Genomic DNA, 18,558 nt, shown 5'->3' on the forward strand with positions numbered 1-18,558 from the left:
TTACATGCATAAGCAAGACTAAAATTACATGCATGTAGTTAAACGAGTATGCATTCTGTTCTTTTGTAATATGATATGTACTAAATAAAATTATATCTTATATTATAAAATATATTTACATTATAGTTTTTAATTTTAATTATATAAAATTATTATTATTTGTTTAAAATAAGTCAACTAATTGAGATGATCAAATAACAAAAGGATAAACACAAATTTAAAATTTTGATGATCTCATCTCATTGTTCGATTAGATTTGCGTAAACAAAATAATATAATTTAAGAGAAGCTATATGGAATTTAATATAATAAGATGTTAAATAAGATATATTTTTCTAATAAAAATTATTATTAATTATTATATTTAATTTTAAAATTATTTTATTTTGTTTTTTGCATCATTTATTAATTTGTGTAAATTATAAACAATGCTTATGGCAAGTTGTTAAAGCATGACATTATATATAAGAGATTTTGGGTTCCAACCTTATTAGAAGCATTTATTTTTCAACAGGTAGATTTGGATTGAATACTCAAATCTGCAATTGTAGGAATGCGAATTTAGATAATGGAGAAGGTCTATTTGCATCTTCTGAATTCATAGTAACTAGTTGGATATTTGAATCCGGAATTGTCACCTAATTGAATTCTTTGAAATAAAAATAAGGAACTAAATTCTAAATATAAAAAGAATATAGGGACTTGGAGCAAATTTTATCCTTATATTTTTTACATCACCCTTAAAACAAATTCCATAAGATTTTTCTTAAAAATTTTCTCAGGTTAAAAAAAAAAAAATTCCCGAATCGATATTAAAAACGATAGTCACTCGTCCAAATTACAATCCCCAACTTCCTTTGTTGTCTCTCTCTCTCTCTCTCTCGCTCTCTCTTTTATTCTTTTTTTTTTTTTTTCCATTTTCTTCCGATCTGAACCCCATCTGCGGCTTTCACAGCATCGTCGATCTCCTCCATATTTTCCGATAATTTTTTTTCTCATCTCGCGATCTCACGAAACCCTTAGTTGTCGATATCTCTCTCTTTCTATCTTATTATTGTTTTTTAATTTTAAATTAAGGACAAGGCTATTTCTGTTTTCTCTCTCTTTAGGGTTTCGTTAAGGGACGACCCCCCAGTTTCCCATCTTATCTCTGGCAAGTGGTTCCTTGTGTTTTCTCACCTTTTTCGATTCTATATTTTGTTTACAATCTAGAGTTTGCTTGTTTCCTTAGAAACAATCATTTGACAAGAAACGAAATGGTTCTAATAATATACGAAACCTACGGTTTCCATAATTTATGCGCTATCTGATTTAAGTTTATTTTTGTTGGTGCCGTGATTTGATCTTCTGGGGAACTAAAATAACTGGAAGCCTCTTTTGTTCGGTTTAACTTGTTTTTAGGCTTTAAATAATTTGTTTAGCTTTCTACGTCAAATAGTGATACTTTATTGCATGTGATTGTTCTGTTTTCTTTTTGTTTACCTATTTAAGTTTCGGGTATAATAAAATGCAGTGAAGAACTTTTCTGATAATAGGGAGAGTAGGAAAGGAAATTAAAGGTTTGTTGCAGACATAGCTACTGGCGATGTCAGTGAAGATGTTTATGTGACAGGTATAGTGTTGAGAAATCAGGGTTTAATAACTACTGTGGGCAGGGATGAATTTTGAAACTTGACAAGGGTAATTTTGAGTAGAGTGATGTTCTAAAAGTGAAGAAAATGGGAAGCTACTGGACATGGATTCAATAATAAGTCTCTTTTGGAAGTGTATTTACTTTCTCAACTGATACTTGGAATTTGTTGGATGTTTGGTTTCTATTGAGTTTTACTGATGGAGCAGTGTTTTAGGGTGAAGATAGATGCAAAACCAACAATTTCCCCTCCTTTTTTGATCGGTGAAAGATTATTTGCGTTGGTGGTTTTACATGAGAATATTGTAGTTCAGATGCTGAGTTAAAATGTTGGAAATGCCCATTGAAGATGATTGGGATAGACTATGAAGCATAACATATTTGCCGTGGGTTCTTGGAGTCAAAGATTATGATTTGGTTTTATGATCATCAATCTTTAGGTTTGAGGTGTTTGCTTGGCCGTAAATCTTTAGATTTTTGAGAACCTTTTTGCTAAGTTTTTAAATTTGGTTTCTTGTGAGTACTAGTACTGCCAGTAGACCTATCTTGGTTGGTTTTTGTTCATTCCTACAGATAGGATTTATAAAGTTTGTATGTAGGTTATAGAAGTTAACATATGAGAAGGCTGAAATGCATAACATATGAGAAGGCTGAAATGCATGCTTAGGTCCTCTGTATGTAAATTTTGTGGTAAGTTTGGGAGAAGAATAGTGATAAATGATAAATTACATTCACTTTGATTTGGTGGTTTGCAAGCAGATAAAAGGAGATTCAGCTTGGTTACTAGTATTCCTATGTAAAATTATGTTTATTGGTATGGATAATTGTGAAGGCCATAAAGATAACGAAGTAGGAGTCTTATGCTAACCTACTGGGTGCATTCAGTTTATTGCTTCCACCATATTTATGATGTTTCAAATTCATGTCCTCTTTCTTTTTTTTTGGTACTTCTTTTAACACCCAAAGTTCTTAATCTATATACCAGAGTATTATGATATAGTAAACTTCTTTACACAAACCTTTAAGCATCAATGTTATATGATAAATTACATTCACTTTGATTTGGTGGTTTGCAAGCAGATAAAAGGAGATTCAGCTTGGTTACTAGTATTCCTATGTAAAATTATGTTTATTGGTATGGATAATTGAGAAGGCCGTAAAGATAACAAAGTAGGAGTCTTATGCTAACCTACTGGGTGCATTCAGTTTATTGCTTCCACCATATTTATGATGTTCCAAATTCATGTCCTCTTTCTTCTTTTTTTTTGTACTTCTTTTAATACCCAAAGTTCTTAATCTATATACCAGGGTATTATGATATTGTAAAATTCTTTACACAAACTTTTAAGCATCAATATTATATGATAAGCTTTTATTAAAAAAAAACTAAAGTTAACATTTTCTGAATCTTTCTAGCTAGTTAGATGTGAGCATTTAATTAAAAATAAGATTCTTTTCTATTTTCTAAAGGACCATGAAGCCAAAATTTTATGAGATAAAATTAAGTATTTATGTTGTTAATGATTTAAAAGCATTGCAAATAGTTGTTCTGTTCTCATCAATGATAAGTAGCAAGTGTGAAAAACTTTTACATTCTGTCACTAACCACAACATTACATAAACTTTTAGGATTTTTTTCTCCCCTCCCCCAGTTTAGTGTTCATCAGTTAAATGTTATATATCCTGACCTACATACGGTTCTCTGTTTTTCTTCTCTGATAATCCTTGCTTCAGCATTCAAATACCTCATTAACTACACGTTTGGTTACTAGTGTAATAACATGAGGAAAATGCTTATTAAATACATGTGTTAAAACATTTAGACATAAAATAAAGAATAATTAGTGCAAATTTAAACTTGAAATTAGAAAGATAAGTAAAACTCCTGTGAAAAATAAGACCTCTTAAAAATAAACAAAAAAATTCTCCTCTTTATCACAAACAAGTCATGTCAGTGGCTAAAAATGATCAATTGAAACTATTTTTGCCAACTCATGTATAAAATATGTGGAAAAAGTAATACTCCTACTAAACGTAGCATGAGTGTTGATTAATCTATTTTTATGTGCTATCATTCATATATGATGTATGGGTGCTTTGTGAATCGTGACCTATAAAGAACTGGATTTCAAGGGATTGGTGTCTTTGCGCCAAGATGTACTTACTGATATTATCTAATTGTTGAATATTCCATGCAGATTATTCTTTTTGATTACAACATTATAGTGTTTTTTTTGGAATTTGTTTTTAGACATTGCAAAGTGTCAGCCTGATGGAATTTACTTCTTTTCAGATGTTGATCAGTCTGTTTGAATGACCTTGCAACAAAATCTGAACCATGACATCAAGTACTCTATCTGGAGAACGGAGGTAATTTGTTTTTAGAAATCAATTTCCTTTGCTGAGATACTTGTCTGATTAATGGTGAGGCTTCCTTTTTAAATTTGACCATGTATGCTGTCCTACTTGGCATTAGGTGTTGGTATATTGATAGAAACTGCTACAGTGATGTATGTTACCTAAGAATTGTTTCATGTGCAAATTAGGAAAGAGTCCTGGCCTAACTGATTAAAAATGTTTTAAATCTAACTCTTTGAATTATATGCAATTGACCTTAGGCCATATCCATATGAATTAAAGAGAATGATGAAACTTTAATGATTATTATCCTTTATTAGAATGCTAACTTAAGCTTTCCTCCATCTTTGCTGTTATCTTTTATATTTCTGTGTTTTAAATTGTGAATTATGTAAGTTAGTGGAGAAAAAATATCTGAGAGGATATTCTTAAGAATTAATGCTTTCATTCAAGATTGGAGAACAGTGTTATTTTCTTGAAATGATTTTTAGCAGTCCTGTCAAGGACAAGGATTCATTAGGTGCTAGAACTTTGTATTGCTTGACACACAATATACAAAAAAAAGGTGCTCATTTATTGAACGCGCAATATTTATGTGCGTGTTCTCTGTGTGTTTGTGTATATGTAAATAAAGCAAGCTTACAATATATATTTATGACGATAAACTCTAAAGAGTGGTCCAATTATCTACTAAAAAAGCAAAATTTTATTTTCTTTTGCTGGACAATATGCATGATTTACTTATGCTTCCATGTCTATTGCTGAATAGTCAAATATTGAATAGGTATTTTGATTCTCCTTATTAATAATAAAGGTACATCTAATGAACCAAGTTAGAAATAAAAGAAATTGAAGATAACTTCAGTTAGATTTTTTTTTTCAATCTCGTCTTTCAAAAAGTTGTGCCTAGATTCACTAGGTGTGTGCACTTAATCAAGATGCCCGGAATGGTTTGAGGCGCTTTTGCTGTTTTGTGCTACTTGCAGCACCTAGGTGCACACCTTGATCACACTGATGTTTAGAATGATAACAGGAATTTTTATGTGGGTATCCTCCCTTTTCTTTCTAGTAGCTTAAGTGAATATTAGAGCGGGCTGCCTGTGGCCCTCCCTTTTCCTGAAGGAAGTGTTGCACCTAGTTTGTTGGCATTATCAGCCCTTGTTACTCTGCTGTCTTGCCATTTCTTTCTTCCGTATTGTTCACCCTAATGGATGGTTCTTAGCATGTTGCAGTGTAAATTGCTTTTTATTTAAGATGCTAATTTTTTTGCAGATGGGCTTCTGCAAGGCGAAGTGGCATGACTGTTTTGGGAAAAGTTGCTGTTCCAAAACCTATAAACTTACCTAGTCAAAGGTACTCTATTTTCCCATAGTGCACAGTCTTTCTTTCCTTTTTCAAGGTTAAATAAACAAGGCACTTGGGTTCTTCATTTTAAACTATTCTTTCTCTGTTACTTCAAGGTTAGAAAATCATGGCCTGGATCCTAATGTGGAAATTGTTCCCAAGTAAGTAATACCATGTCTAAATGTCTTTATATATACGTTTAGTATATATGTTTAAATTCCACCGCGTATTGTGATTTCTGTGAAATAGGGATCAGTTTTTGGATGGTAGAAATACTTATCAGTAGCTTGAACTGTTCTATACATATAGGGGCACCCTTAGTTGGGGCAGTAAATCCTCGTCTTCATCAAATGCATGGGGCTCCTCGACATTGTCTCCAAATACTGATGGTGGTGGCAGTTCACCTAGCCATCTAAGTGCTCGCCCTTCATCTGGTGGCAGTGGCACACGACCTTCTACAGCAGGTAGTGACAGAGCACATGAACCTGCTAATGCACGTGGTTCTGATTCTAGACCATCGTCATCTTCTGGACCAGTGGCTTCAAATCAGACATCACTTGCTTCTTTGCGTCCTCGAAGTGCTGAAACAAGACCTGGTAGCTCTCAGTTATCACGGTTTGCTGAAGCTGTGCCAGAATATTCGGGGGCATGGAATGGATCTGGGACAGCAGAAAAATTGGTATGGTCATCTAGTCAATGTGTTCATTGGTCAAAGTTGATATTAATCGCAAAGTGCTTATATGTAAAACTTTTTCTTATTGATATGAAGTATTTGTTTCAGTTATAGTTTCAAGCTCATTGTAATTACTATGTTTGTGATGTTAGACTCAAGGTTACTTTCTGATCATTTGTTATTGGGTAATGGTTTATACAGCTTGGTTGAACTTAACTTTAATTCTTATTATTCTATACAATGCGGTTTATGAGTTAAGTAGTTTTGAGGTGGTGAAGGGTGAGATGTTTTAATGTTTTATGGTTTGGCTAATTTGATATATTTTATGCTTCACATATCCAGTCTGTTGCAATTTGCTCTTTTATGTCTAAATGTTGCAGTTACCATTTTACTTTTCAGGGAATGGCATCTTCCAAGAATGATGGGTTTTCTCTCACTTCTGGAGACTTCCCTACTCTTGGGTCTGAAAAGGATACCTCTGGAAAGAACGCAGAGTTGCAAGGTTCTTTTGTTTTCTTGGTTGTATATTTATCCTTGTGGTTTAAAGTTTGATCTTCTGTCAAAACTTTACCTGAGTATGTGTTGTCAAATGAACTTTTTCTCCATGAGAAAACTTGCTGTCCACTTCCCCCCCCTGCCTAAAAAAAAAAAAAAAAAAAAAAAAGTAAGCTTGTTCCACCAAATATTTAACTTTTAGTTTAAATATTTGTAGCTTAATCACTTATATGGTATGAAGTTCAATATTGAAAGCTCCATTTTCTGATGAAATCTTTTATTGCTGAATAGCCATACTGGAATACATATTTTAAATGTTGATAGGGGGAGTTTGTTGGACTGGCATGTGAAGCTCCATCTCCAGGCTGATAATGATATCTGTTATTGTTGTGTTTTCTAGTTTGATTTAGTAAAGTAGGATAGTCACAGGATAATTAATGGATTTATGTCCTGACTGGGCCATTCTTTTCCATTCCTTCTCAATGATTAACTTTAATTGCAGAGCATGGTTCTCAAGGTCGCCCTGGTTCATCCTCTGGAGTTGCACCAATTAAAGAGAAAATTGGGACTTCTGTTGGTTTGTGTGCAACTTTCTGTTTGCATCATTTTTGTTTCACATCAACTTTTGTTATATTGGATTTTAACACTCTGATATGATTAAGTTGTTTATGCGTGTTCTTTTTCCAGTTGATATCTCTGGGAACGAAAATCAAAAGAGTGGAGCTGCAAATTTTTGGAGAAGAGATAATCCTCCATATAGTGAAGATGGAGTCCGGCCTAGCATGGAGAAGTGGCATACAGATCCCCGAGGACCCCATCCATACCCTAATACTGCTATTCCCCCCCAGCATTATGATGCTTGGCATGGTCCACCAATTAACAATCATCCAGGTGGTGTCTGGTATAGAGGACCTCCTGCAGGTCCTCCATATGGACCACCAGTTCCTCCTGGGGGCTTCCCTTTGGAGCCATTTCCTTACTATCGACCTCAGATTCCTGGTAGTGCTCATGCAAATCCACGACCAGTTCCTCCTCCAGGAGCAGGGCCAAGGGGACCTCATCCAAAAAATGGAGATATGTATAGAGGCCCTATGCCTGATGCTTTTGTCCGCCCAGGTATGCCAATTAGACCTGCATTTTACCCTGGTCCAGTGGCCTATGAGGGCTACTATGGTCCTCCCATGGGCTATTGTAATTTAAATGAGCGAGAAATGCCATTTATGGGGATGCCTGCTGGTCCTGCTTATAACCGGCATCCAGGTCAAAGTGCTCCAGATCCTGGTGGTTCCCATGCCCGGCCCAGTGGCTTTGGTCCTCCTGGAAAAGCATTGGTTGCAGAGCATTTTGAATCTGGCCATCCAAATGACAACCGAGGACCATACAAGGTTCTTCTTAAGCAGCATGAAGGCTGGGAAGGAAAGGATGAAGAACACGGGTCAGAGGATAATGTGACCAGTGTAGTAGAGAAGGGTGATCTAAAGAGAACATCGTCATGGGAAAATGACTGGAAAGCAGATCAGAGAAAGGAGGAAGAAGTGATTATGAGGACAGTTGTTGAAGAAAGTTCCACTCAGATTTCTGATCACCATGCCAAAGTAAAGTCATCTGAAGGTGTAAAAAAGGCTAGGGCATATGGCGACATTTCAGTGAAGAAAATGGAGCATCCAGAAGACCCCGGTGCTGCAAAAGATTCCAGCCTGATCCAGAAAATAGAGAGTTTAAATGCAAAGTCTCGGGCCTCTGATGGGCATTATGAGTCTGTTTGCAGAATGGAGGAGCTGAAAAATAAATCACAAGTAGTTAATGCAAAGGCGAAGCATTTTGCAAATGAAGTTGCTACTGGGTCTCGTGCTGTATTTCATGATAGAGCGCTTGCTTCTGGAATGACTTGTCCTACCTCTAATGAAGTAGGTGTTTCAGCTGGAGATAAGAGACTGGATTTGCCAGCTGCTGGTGGAGCTGACATGAACAGGTGCTTGTCTTTCTAGCTGCTTTTATTTGATAATTTGTTTGTGGTTCTTACTTAGATGCACATTTACAGGAGATCTACCCATAGTAGGCATGGTAGGACTGATCATCGAGGCAGGGGAAGATTCAATTCTGAAGATGTTGATGGATGGAGAAAGAAACCTCCATTTACAGATTCTTCAAATGTAAAGTCTGCCGCACATTTTGAAAACCCTTCTGAATCAAATGTGCAAGACTACGTATCATTAGAAGCTTCAGACAAGTCTGGATCATATCCCCAAGCAAGAGATGAGGGTGAGTTGATGCCACCTGTGTATGATCCAAGTGATAGCGAAGCGCAGGTAATTTTCTTCATATTATATGCCTTGTTGTTTTTAACCTAAATTTAATGTATAAATATATTTGACAATTGCTTCAGCGTTCCATGATGAGGGAACTTGCTAAGCAGCGTGCCAAACAACGTCAAAAAGAGGAGGAAGAGCGGGCTAGAGACCAGAAGGCTAAGGCTCTGGCTAAACTGGAAGAGTTGAACAGGCGTACACAAACAGCTGAAGGTTTTAATCCGAAGTTGGAATCTGTCCCAGATGTTGCTGTCCAGAGTAAGCAGGAAGAATCCAGAATGCTTACTGATGAAATTCCCTCTAGCAGATCTGAAATAACATCCTCGGTTTCTAGCCCAACTGTAGTTGCAGATGTTGGTCAAAGCAGCACTGTGGAACTTGAAAAGCCAACTGTTTTGTCCAATCAACAACCTTCAGTGTCAACAAAGATTGCTCATAAGGCAACTACAGAAATCCATAACTGTTCTTTGCCCTTGCAACAGAGAGTTAATAATGATGATGCTTCTCTCCATAATCACCCAAAAGCTAGCGATGGTAGCACTTCAAAGCAGAAGCATATGGGCTATTGGAAAAAGGATCCTAACTCATTGGATAAGAGTTCCAGTGAGAAGTATATTTCGGCAGGTACAACTGAATTGCCGAATATCCGTACAGATGCAGTAGTTGATGCGGGTCCATCTGCTGAGGCTGTTGCAAATGAAACTGACTCAATCTCCGAGTCAATTTCTACACAATATGTTGTGAATGAGTCCACAATGCTCCAGAAAAAGAAAAATAGCAGGAGTGGCAAGAACAAACACAAAGTGGAGGAGGCATCATCTACTGCTCCTTTATGGTCTGGGGTTTCAAAAGAAACGAATCATACGAGTTCTGTTGAGAGTTCGAAGCCAAAGTCTTCTGAATCTAAGTTGGATCCTCACTCATTTCAGTCTCTGACTGAATCAAAGGATGGAAATCAGTCTTCAGAGCAGGATGTAGCTTTTCCTAATGAAGAAGCCTATGGTCAATTGAATAACCAGTGGAAATCTCAGCATTCTCGCAGGATGCCACGAAATCCACAGGCTTATAAATCTGCAGTCCATGGTGATGCTGTTGTCTGGGCACCTGTGCGGTCACATGTCAAAGTTGAGGTTACTGAAGAGGTTAGCCATAAGTTGGCAGTTGAGAATGTTGCTTCACAGACAAAGAATGATGATCAAGTGCAGAACAATCCAAGAAATAAGAGGGCTGAAATAGAGAGATACATCCCAAAGCCCGTTGCAAAAGAAATGGCTCAGCAAGTAATTTCTCAGCAACCAGTAGCTCATTCAGATGATCCGAATGCAACAGATGAGATCGTGGGAAGAGCAGATTCTGGGTCCTATGGAATTGAATGTTCTCAACATTCAGGAACAGCCACCAGGACAGTGGGGAACCCTACAGAGTCAAGGAATGATGGTAGGCAGGGAAGAGGACATGGATCTTGGCGGCAACGGGCCTCAGCTGAGGCAACTTTGCAAGGCTTGCAAGATAGACATTATTCCACTCCAAGTAAAAATGCTCAGAAATCAACTGAGCAGAAGCAACCCCAGAAACCTGATTTCAGCCTAGTGAAAGAGCAGCCCAAGTATGATGAATGGAATACTTCTGATGGTTGGAACATGCCTGAAAATCCTGATTCTACTGTACCACCTGTACCTGTTTCAAGATATCAGGGGATGACAGGCAGAGGAAAGCGACATCCATTCAAGGGACAGAAGGGTGGGGGAAACAACTATAATTCTGATCACAAGAAAACTAATTATGGTGAAGCTGATAAACTTAACCCACAATCTTCAGCCCCTGAGATGGCTCAATTAGGTTCACCTGCTGCATCAAAAGAGAATCGTGGTGGTGGGGACCGATCGGCATCTCATTGGCAACCCAAATCTTCACCCATCAATCAAAGAGGAAGCAGGCCTGATAGTGATCAAAATGTTGGTGCTGAAATTAGGACTAACAAAAAGGATTCTGCTCCTCAGGCTAAGGTGTCGCATCCATCTCAACCAGAAAAACAAACCAGTAAAGGTGTGACTCTGCCTCCTAAAGATCATTGTGTCTCCGAAAAAGGTGTTGAAGAGGCACATAATGTTGGGCATCATGAGTCCAAGAGGGAAAGGAATGTAACTTCACATAAAGGACGCCCACACTCCCCAAACCAAGGTCCTGGTCTTCCAGTCGAGGCGCCTCCATCGAATATGGATACTAGAAATGAGCAGCAGTCAATCTCAGGGTTCCGTAAAAATGGAAACCAAACTAACCGATATGGCAGAGGGCATGAATCTCGTGGTGATTGGGGCTCATCTGGTCAAGAAATGAAGCAGCATAACCCACCAGCAAACCGTGAGAGGCAGAGGCACAATTCACATTACGAGTACCAGCCAGTTGGACCCCAAAATAATAACAATAATAGTAGAGCAAATAATCCTGAAGGAAGAAGAGAGGGATCTCATGGCACAGGTGCAAGGTACAAGGAGAGGGGTCAGACGCACTCAAGGCGTGGTGGGGGAAACTTTCATGGACGTCTAAGTGGCATTGGTGGTTATGAGTAGGGAGGAAGAAATTGAGGGTAGGTATGTTATTTTGTTTTGGTGTAAACCGCAATCTGCCATGAACAACAAATGGTTTGATCCCCACATATTTTCAGGTATTCACGAGTAGGCAGCATTTTTGTGTTGTAAAAAACTATTAAATCTTGTCTAACTGATAATGGTATATCGATTGGTCAGGGCTAGGAGAAAAACAGATGGTGTCCCTAGGGAAAACATGATCGGAGGTGCTCAAATGCAGTTTATTTCATTTGTAGTTTTCAACTGTTATTTGGTTTGGTCACAGTTTGTATACTGCGGAACCTTGGCCACATTTGTTTGAGCCTTGTATTTGAGTGAAGTAGCGAAGAAGTTTTAGTCCCCCACCTTTACTGGCTTTACCACTCTTTCTTACCCCTTTTTCTTAAAAATACATGCCTTCTGCATTTTTATTTTCATCAGTTAAATCATTTTCCCTTGCAAGAGGATTTGATTTCTCTACAAATTTATTAAATCAATAAAGATGACAATGTGCTGATGCGTATAAGAACGTGAGAATTTAAAATCTGTTCGAAAAGAACTGGTTTCCCAACCAGGGTGGGTTGGTTTCCTCTACGAGTTAAACACACGAACACAAGAATAGGGGTTTTGGGTTTGTTGATAAAATGCTTTGGACCTCGGTTCAGTAAAAAAATAAGATTAACTATATATGCTACGGCAAAATAGTCTGGTTATTTCATTTCTGAACAGAAACAGGAAAAGCGGTTTCTTTTTTAATCATAATGAGAATGGTACTCACGTACGAGTAGTACGCGAGCAAAAGAATATGAAAACAAAACCACCAAGCAGCTCTCGTATTAGGGCGTTGGCTCTGTCAACTACATTGCCAAGATGATCTCGAGCAGCTGCAGCACTATCAGCAAGACTATCTTCATTGGTTGGGTTTGAGTTTATATTTTTCTACCTTGTCCTATTTTATGGTTTAAAACTAATTATAAAACAAAAAATAATTTTATATTGATATTTATATATTTCATACTTAAATACGAATAGAATTATTTTTATTATTTTTGAACAATAAAACAAGTAATTTGGACGAGGTCGGGCTCAAGTTCAAGCTTGGAATTTTTGAAACCTGCCCTCTATTTAGCTCGGTCCAACCCTTCAACACCTCTAGCTGCAATTAATCTCTTTTTTGCTATTCTTGGTTTACCATAGATAGGGGTGTAATCAATTAAGTCGATCATTTCTGTTTATAATAATTGATGTAATCAATCAACCTCCAACTATATGGCTAAACCAATACAACTAACTTAAATTTAACATTGAAGAGTTTAATTGGTTAAGTTAATTAATCAATTTTATGGTTTTTTAAATTAATTTAATATACATTTGGATTAGGTTGGTATAATGCCCCAAAATTCTTATATAGTGAATACTACTATTTCGGGAGTACATGGTAAAAGTATGAGTAAATTTCAAGGAGATATTAACATTACGTTTGGTTCGCTGTAATGGAATAGAATTGTAATAGAATAGAGCTGCAGTTGGTTGAATGAAATGTTATAAAACTGTAATAATATTCTTATCTTTGGTTGAATGAAATGATGTTATAATAATATAAGGGAAAATGTGAAATGATTAGAGTACTCTTAGTAGAAGTTTTTAGGTAGATAATTATTGTTATTATTATTAAATTTTAATAGGATTATAATTAAATGTAATTTTATAAAATAAAATAAATAATTTTATCATATTTTAATATAATTATTATTAAATATAATTTAATAATACATTCTTAATGTAATTATTATTAAAATATGAATTAATAAAATAAAAATACATAATATTAGAAAATTAATATATAGCCTACTTTAATATTTTTAAACTACACATTTAATATGTTACAATATCATTAGTAAAACAAATAATTTAATTATCTTCTAAACTAAAAAGTAAAAGGTTAGAAGTAATAAATAGCTTGAGAATAATATTTTATATCGAAACATAATGTTACTAGATTAACAAAAATTACATAATGTTACTAGTTTGTATTAATTTTAGGAATGTCTCGTATTATAGTCCTATTTAACATTGCTATTGGTATAATTCTTTAGATTAAAAGATGCATATCACCGTAAACAAAATGCTAGGCTGATTAAAATTTTATAAATGCATCTTCAAAGCATGCAATATGTGACTCCTAATTAAGATATTCCGACATTTGTCTTAATTTGTTGAAGTTGAATTGTTGTTTTGCCAATACGAGGATATCGAACTTCCCAGATATAGATCAAAAGACGAAATCCATTGCCCTTCTCCGACTTTATTAGCAACATTAAAGTTGTTTGTTGCGTCTTCAAGTTGAACTGGCAAAACAACCTTTTGAGGTTCCTATACAAGAATATATTAAATTACTGCAATTATCAAACATAATAATATTCAATACCAATAAAACTATAGGTTTTTTAAGGACATCTTGGTCTATCATAAACCCATCTTTTTACAGGCTTTCAAGACACGTTTGCATAAATAGAAAGCTTTTCTTTCTTTTTTTTTTTTGAAAGCTCATGCCTAGAAAGCTTTGATAAATATTCCATGGATATTTTTTTTCTTTTGTAACTTTAGTGGCATCCCGACACTCACATCCTCTTCATCAGAAGGCCTGTCAAATTGATAAATTAAAAACCAAAGATCGTTCAACAATCCAACAATCAAATACTTCATCTTCGTCTAAGCTGCTATCTTCATCTGAAGAATCCAAACTGCTAGAAGACTTGCCTTCATTAACAGATGCAGAGCCATTTTTAACAACTGCTACCTTTGTTTTTGCAGCAGGATCCTATATCAAAATTCAATAGAAGATAAAATATCAGGAGATTGTATAGAAATTTTTGGTTCAGTCCATAATTAGCCCCAATACTTACCTCTTCTTCAACAGAGCCATCATCATCAAAAGAATCTGAACCGCTATCTGCTTTCTTTGTCTTAGTAGCAAGAACAGACCCCTTTTTAGCAACTACAAGTATTTTATTCTTAGCAGGGGCTTCCTGGGGAAAAAATTGAAATATAAACAATCATACAACGAACACGTGCAACCATGCAACTTTTACAAGCATGAGCGTAACACTCACTTCGTCTGAGGATGAATCTTCCTCACTACTAGACTCAAAAGAATCTGAATTGCTAGCTTGTTTTTCTTTCTTTGCAGGTAAAGACCCATATTTGGCAATGGCAGGCTGTTTCTTTAGGGGCACAAGTTCCTGAACCAAAAAAAAAGAAGAAGATATAGCATTAAAAAGTCAAAGCAGATAGATTATATTGAACCATTACCATGCTAGAAAAGGATGATGATATTGAACCATTACCATGCTCTTCCATGGAACATAAAAATCAGAGACAGTAGCAGAAAGATAAAACATTGCATGAGGTCCAAGGATTCTCATTGATGAGGCAATGATCCTTAAAATCTTCATTTGCAAGAAAAACTATTCAGGTTATAAGAGATGTTTCTTGTATATGATAAATTTCAGTGTAATAGCAAAGAGCATACTTAAAAGCTATTTATCTAATGACCGTGAGAGCTATATATGGTTACCAAATCTAAAGAAAAGTTGAAAACATACAGTGCCTAACATTTTCTCTTAAAATTTACTTCAGAATATGTCTCCCAGTGCACATAGAGAGGTGATGGCCTCAATCAAAGCTATCATTATGCTTTACCAAAAGTAAATATAAGAGACCATTAAGTTAAAGCAATTTTAACCCAAATGGTAGCTCATCCATGAAAATGCATATAATAATGGCTAAAGCTATCACTATGTGTTGCCAAAAGCAAAGAGAGACCATTGAGTTTAAGTTATTTTAACCACAATGATAGCTCCCCTAAGAAAAAAACATACAATAAAGGCCAGAATTTAAACATATTTAACTGTACACTTGAAGCTTCACCTATAAAATATGCATTATGAGTTCCCAAATGTACAAAGATAAAAAAATTGGCAATGGGTCATTAATATGAACCTTAAGGAGCCATTTGAAAGTTTATTGAAGCTAACATGAAGATACTCAAATATGGTTGTAAATGGTAGCTTCAAAAGGAGACCACCTATTACTACATGCAAGAAAATGCAATGAAGCCAATTGTTAAAACAATATTGATTAGGCTTGCAACCATTAACTAAAAGAGCCAAAAGCTATATCAAAGATGAAACAAGAAGAACGATTAATTAGTAATATTGACAACCTGATCCCTAATGCAATATCATTCGAAACAAAAAAAAAATAATAAAAATGTAAAATTAACCCTAGTTGAATTGAACTTACAATAAAACCTAAAATATTAATCAATATAAAGAAGTTTCAATCATTTGGGATAGAAACTTACCTTAAAATGAAAGAAAAAAACTGGAGAAATGAAAACTAAAAGGCGAGGGCTCAGATCGAGCTGAGGACTCTTATGGATTCAAATAATTTAAAATTTTATAAGTTACAAATATTTTAATTTCTACTGTAATCATTCATTTTACTTTTACATGATAACAACACAATTCAATTTTGCATTATAAGAAAACATAATTTATATGTATATATAATAGATTTTTATATAAAATAATTGAAGTGCTTATTGTATCTAAAATTTATTATTTTATGATATTATATGAATTGACGAAAATATATTTAATTATTAATTATTATATTATATTGACAATTGCATATCTTTTATTTCTTATTAAATTCATAAACCTAATACTCATATTTTAAAATATTTATTCCAAAACTCATATAAATTATACTAAACCCAAACTCAAATAATATACTCATTATTATTGAAACTCAAAATAAATCAATTATAGCTTAAATCTCAAGTCCAAAATAAAAAGAAATTAAACCCAACACTTAAATACAATTTGTAAAAGGTAAAGCTCAATTCAAAATCTAATTTAATAAAAATATAATATCTTATTAAGGTATTAAATTTTTAATAATATTTTATGTATTGCTAGTTATAATTATAAACATGTATTTTAATATACTAAATTACACATAACTATTGATACTATATCTTTTATTCTAATCTATAATATAATAATGGTTATATATATTATTCATTATATAATACTATATCTACTATATCAATTATTATTGTTTATTATTATACTAGTTAAAATATGCTCTAAGTCTTTATACTTTTCATACATTTGAAAGTTATACTATATCATATCATATATGATATATTAATAGTTTATATATATGCATCAATGATTAAATATTATAATAGAGTGTAATACTATATCTTTTATTATACAATAAATTTTCTCTATAACAACCCCATTTGTCTGCATAGATTTTGCCTCTTATAGAGAGGTGGCGTTATACACCTATAGTAATATATTGTTATAGCGAGATAATCGTTGTAAACTTATTATAGAATTCATATAATGAATTTTCATCAAATAAAAAGTGGGAATCAAGTCAATAAATTTAAAAGATGTATAGCACATGCATGCATAATTACTTTTTACATATTTTATTTTACATTTTTCACATGATTAATTATAAAGTTCAAAAATCTAAAAGTTCAATTAATCAATATGAGTTATCAAATTAAATTAATTAATTTATTATGAGCAATTAAATTCAAGTAATCAATTTATCGATTTATAATGTTCTAAATTCATAGTAGAATATGTGGAGTGTGCCTCGCATTTTTGGCCGAAATAGAGTTGATGTCCCAACGAGGAAGAAGCATTTGCTTGACGACATGAGCACCGACGTCATGTCCTGACGACCCGATAAAGGGCATCCCGACGAGGCAGCAACCACGTCACGACGTGGTGACGTGTTCCTAAAGCTTCTCGGTTAAACTTTGATTTCTTTCCCTACTTAAACTTTGATTATTCTAGGGATGTTTTAATCAAATTTGTACACGAAATTTAGCCTATAAATAGAAACTTTTTTACCCTAGAAAGATTTAACCCATAACACATTTAAGTATTAACTTTTACAAGCTTTTAGGGAATTTTGTGTTTAAGTTTTGATGTTCTTATTTTCAAGTTTTGGGGTTTAGTTTTTATCTCCATCTTTGTACTTTTATTTTTTCGATTTAGTGAAATTATCTTTGCTTGTGGTTTTTATCCTCTTCGGAGGGGTTTTTCCATGTAAAATTTGTGTGCTCAATATTTTAAATTTCTTCATTATTTTTCTTATTCATTGCTTACACGGGTTTATCCCCAACAAATTGGTATAAGAGCTAGTTCAATTTTCGTATTCCACCCATTTTAGAGATGGCAACAACAAGGTTCGACATTGAGAAGTTTGATGACATCACAAATTTCAATCTGTGGCAAGTTTGGATGATGACAATACTAGTTCAGAACTGTTTGAAAAATGTCATTACAAGGAAGAAGCCCGTAGATATGGAAAAGTCATAATGGGAAGAGCTTGATGAGAAAACCTTGTTTGCAATTTAGTTGTGCCTCTCGAATAGTGTATTCCAGGATTTGTTTATAGAGAAAACAACATATGCCCTGTGGAAAAAGTTAGAAACCCTTTATGTGACAAAGTCTTTAGCTAATTGGTTGGTGTTGAAACAACGACTATATACGTTCCGCATGGATGAATGTGAGCACCTTAGAGGTTACATCAATCAATTTATTAATATTTTGAATGATTTAAAGAATGTTAAGGTTCAGATTTAAGATTAGGATCAGACCATGCTATTATTATGCTTTTTACCCCTTCATACAAGTCTTTCAAGGAGACCCTGATTTATGACAGAGATAAACTCTCATTTGAGGATGTGAAGGGTAACTTGTTGAGTAAATAAAAACTCAAAAATAAGTTTGGTTCGGGTAGTAGGTCAAATAGGCAAGCCTCGGTTTTGGTAGCATCAAGGAATCAAGACAAAAGATGTCGCTACTGTAAGAAGTTAGGTCACTTCAAGGTAAGTTGTTACAAACTATGGAATAAAAAGGCTGTTGAGAGAAACGACAAAGAATTAGTTGATGCTAATTTGGCCGACGAAAAAGGTGATGATTTCTTGTTGGTGTCAATGAGTGAAAGCTCCAAACTTACGTCTGAGTGGATCCTGGATTCAGGGTGTTCTTTCCACATGTGTCCCAACAAGAACTTGTTCTCCACATATAGTTTACTTGAAGGTGAAGTTGTGCATATAGGGAAAGGCTCATCCTATAAGGTAAT

General features: G+C 34.5%; 1 protein-coding gene across 2 annotated transcripts; it reads left to right on the plus strand.

The window, feature by feature from the left end:
- Positions 1-843: 843 nt before the first annotated feature.
- On the plus strand, positions 844-11,741 carry LOC105794127 (protein MODIFIER OF SNC1 1). Of its 2 annotated transcripts, XR_008194404.1 has the most exons (11): positions 844-1,153; positions 3,924-4,000; positions 5,261-5,341; positions 5,449-5,493; positions 5,642-6,011; positions 6,405-6,507; positions 7,003-7,077; positions 7,188-8,472; positions 8,542-8,809; positions 8,887-11,474; positions 11,557-11,741. XR_008194404.1 is itself a non-coding variant. In XM_052628286.1 (10 exons), exons 2-10 carry the CDS (start codon positions 3,969-3,971, stop codon positions 11,377-11,379), a joined length of 4,752 nt encoding a protein of 1,583 aa, XP_052484246.1. In that variant the 5' UTR covers positions 844-1,153; positions 3,924-3,968; the 3' UTR covers positions 11,380-11,741. The 2 variants fall into 2 exon arrangements, 1 of the variants encoding a protein (XP_052484246.1); XM_052628286.1 differs by having other exon boundaries at positions 8,887-11,741.
- Positions 11,742-18,558: the final 6,817 nt, after the last annotated feature.

This window comes from Gossypium raimondii, chromosome 3, assembly GCF_025698545.1.
Source record: "Gossypium raimondii isolate GPD5lz chromosome 3, ASM2569854v1, whole genome shotgun sequence".
NCBI classification, from domain to species: domain Eukaryota; kingdom Viridiplantae; phylum Streptophyta; class Magnoliopsida; order Malvales; family Malvaceae; genus Gossypium; species Gossypium raimondii.

Coding starts and splice junctions, on each gene's coding strand:
- LOC105794127 (XM_052628286.1), top strand. CDS start 3,969: ATGACATCAAGTACTCTATCTGGAGAACGGAG. Junction 6,508..7,002: donor AAAGAACGCAGAGTTGCAAG/GTTCTTTTGTTT, acceptor CTTTAATTGCAG/AGCATGGTTCTCAAGGTCGC. Junction 8,473..8,541: donor GGTGGAGCTGACATGAACAG/GTGCTTGTCTTT, acceptor GCACATTTACAG/GAGATCTACCCATAGTAGGC.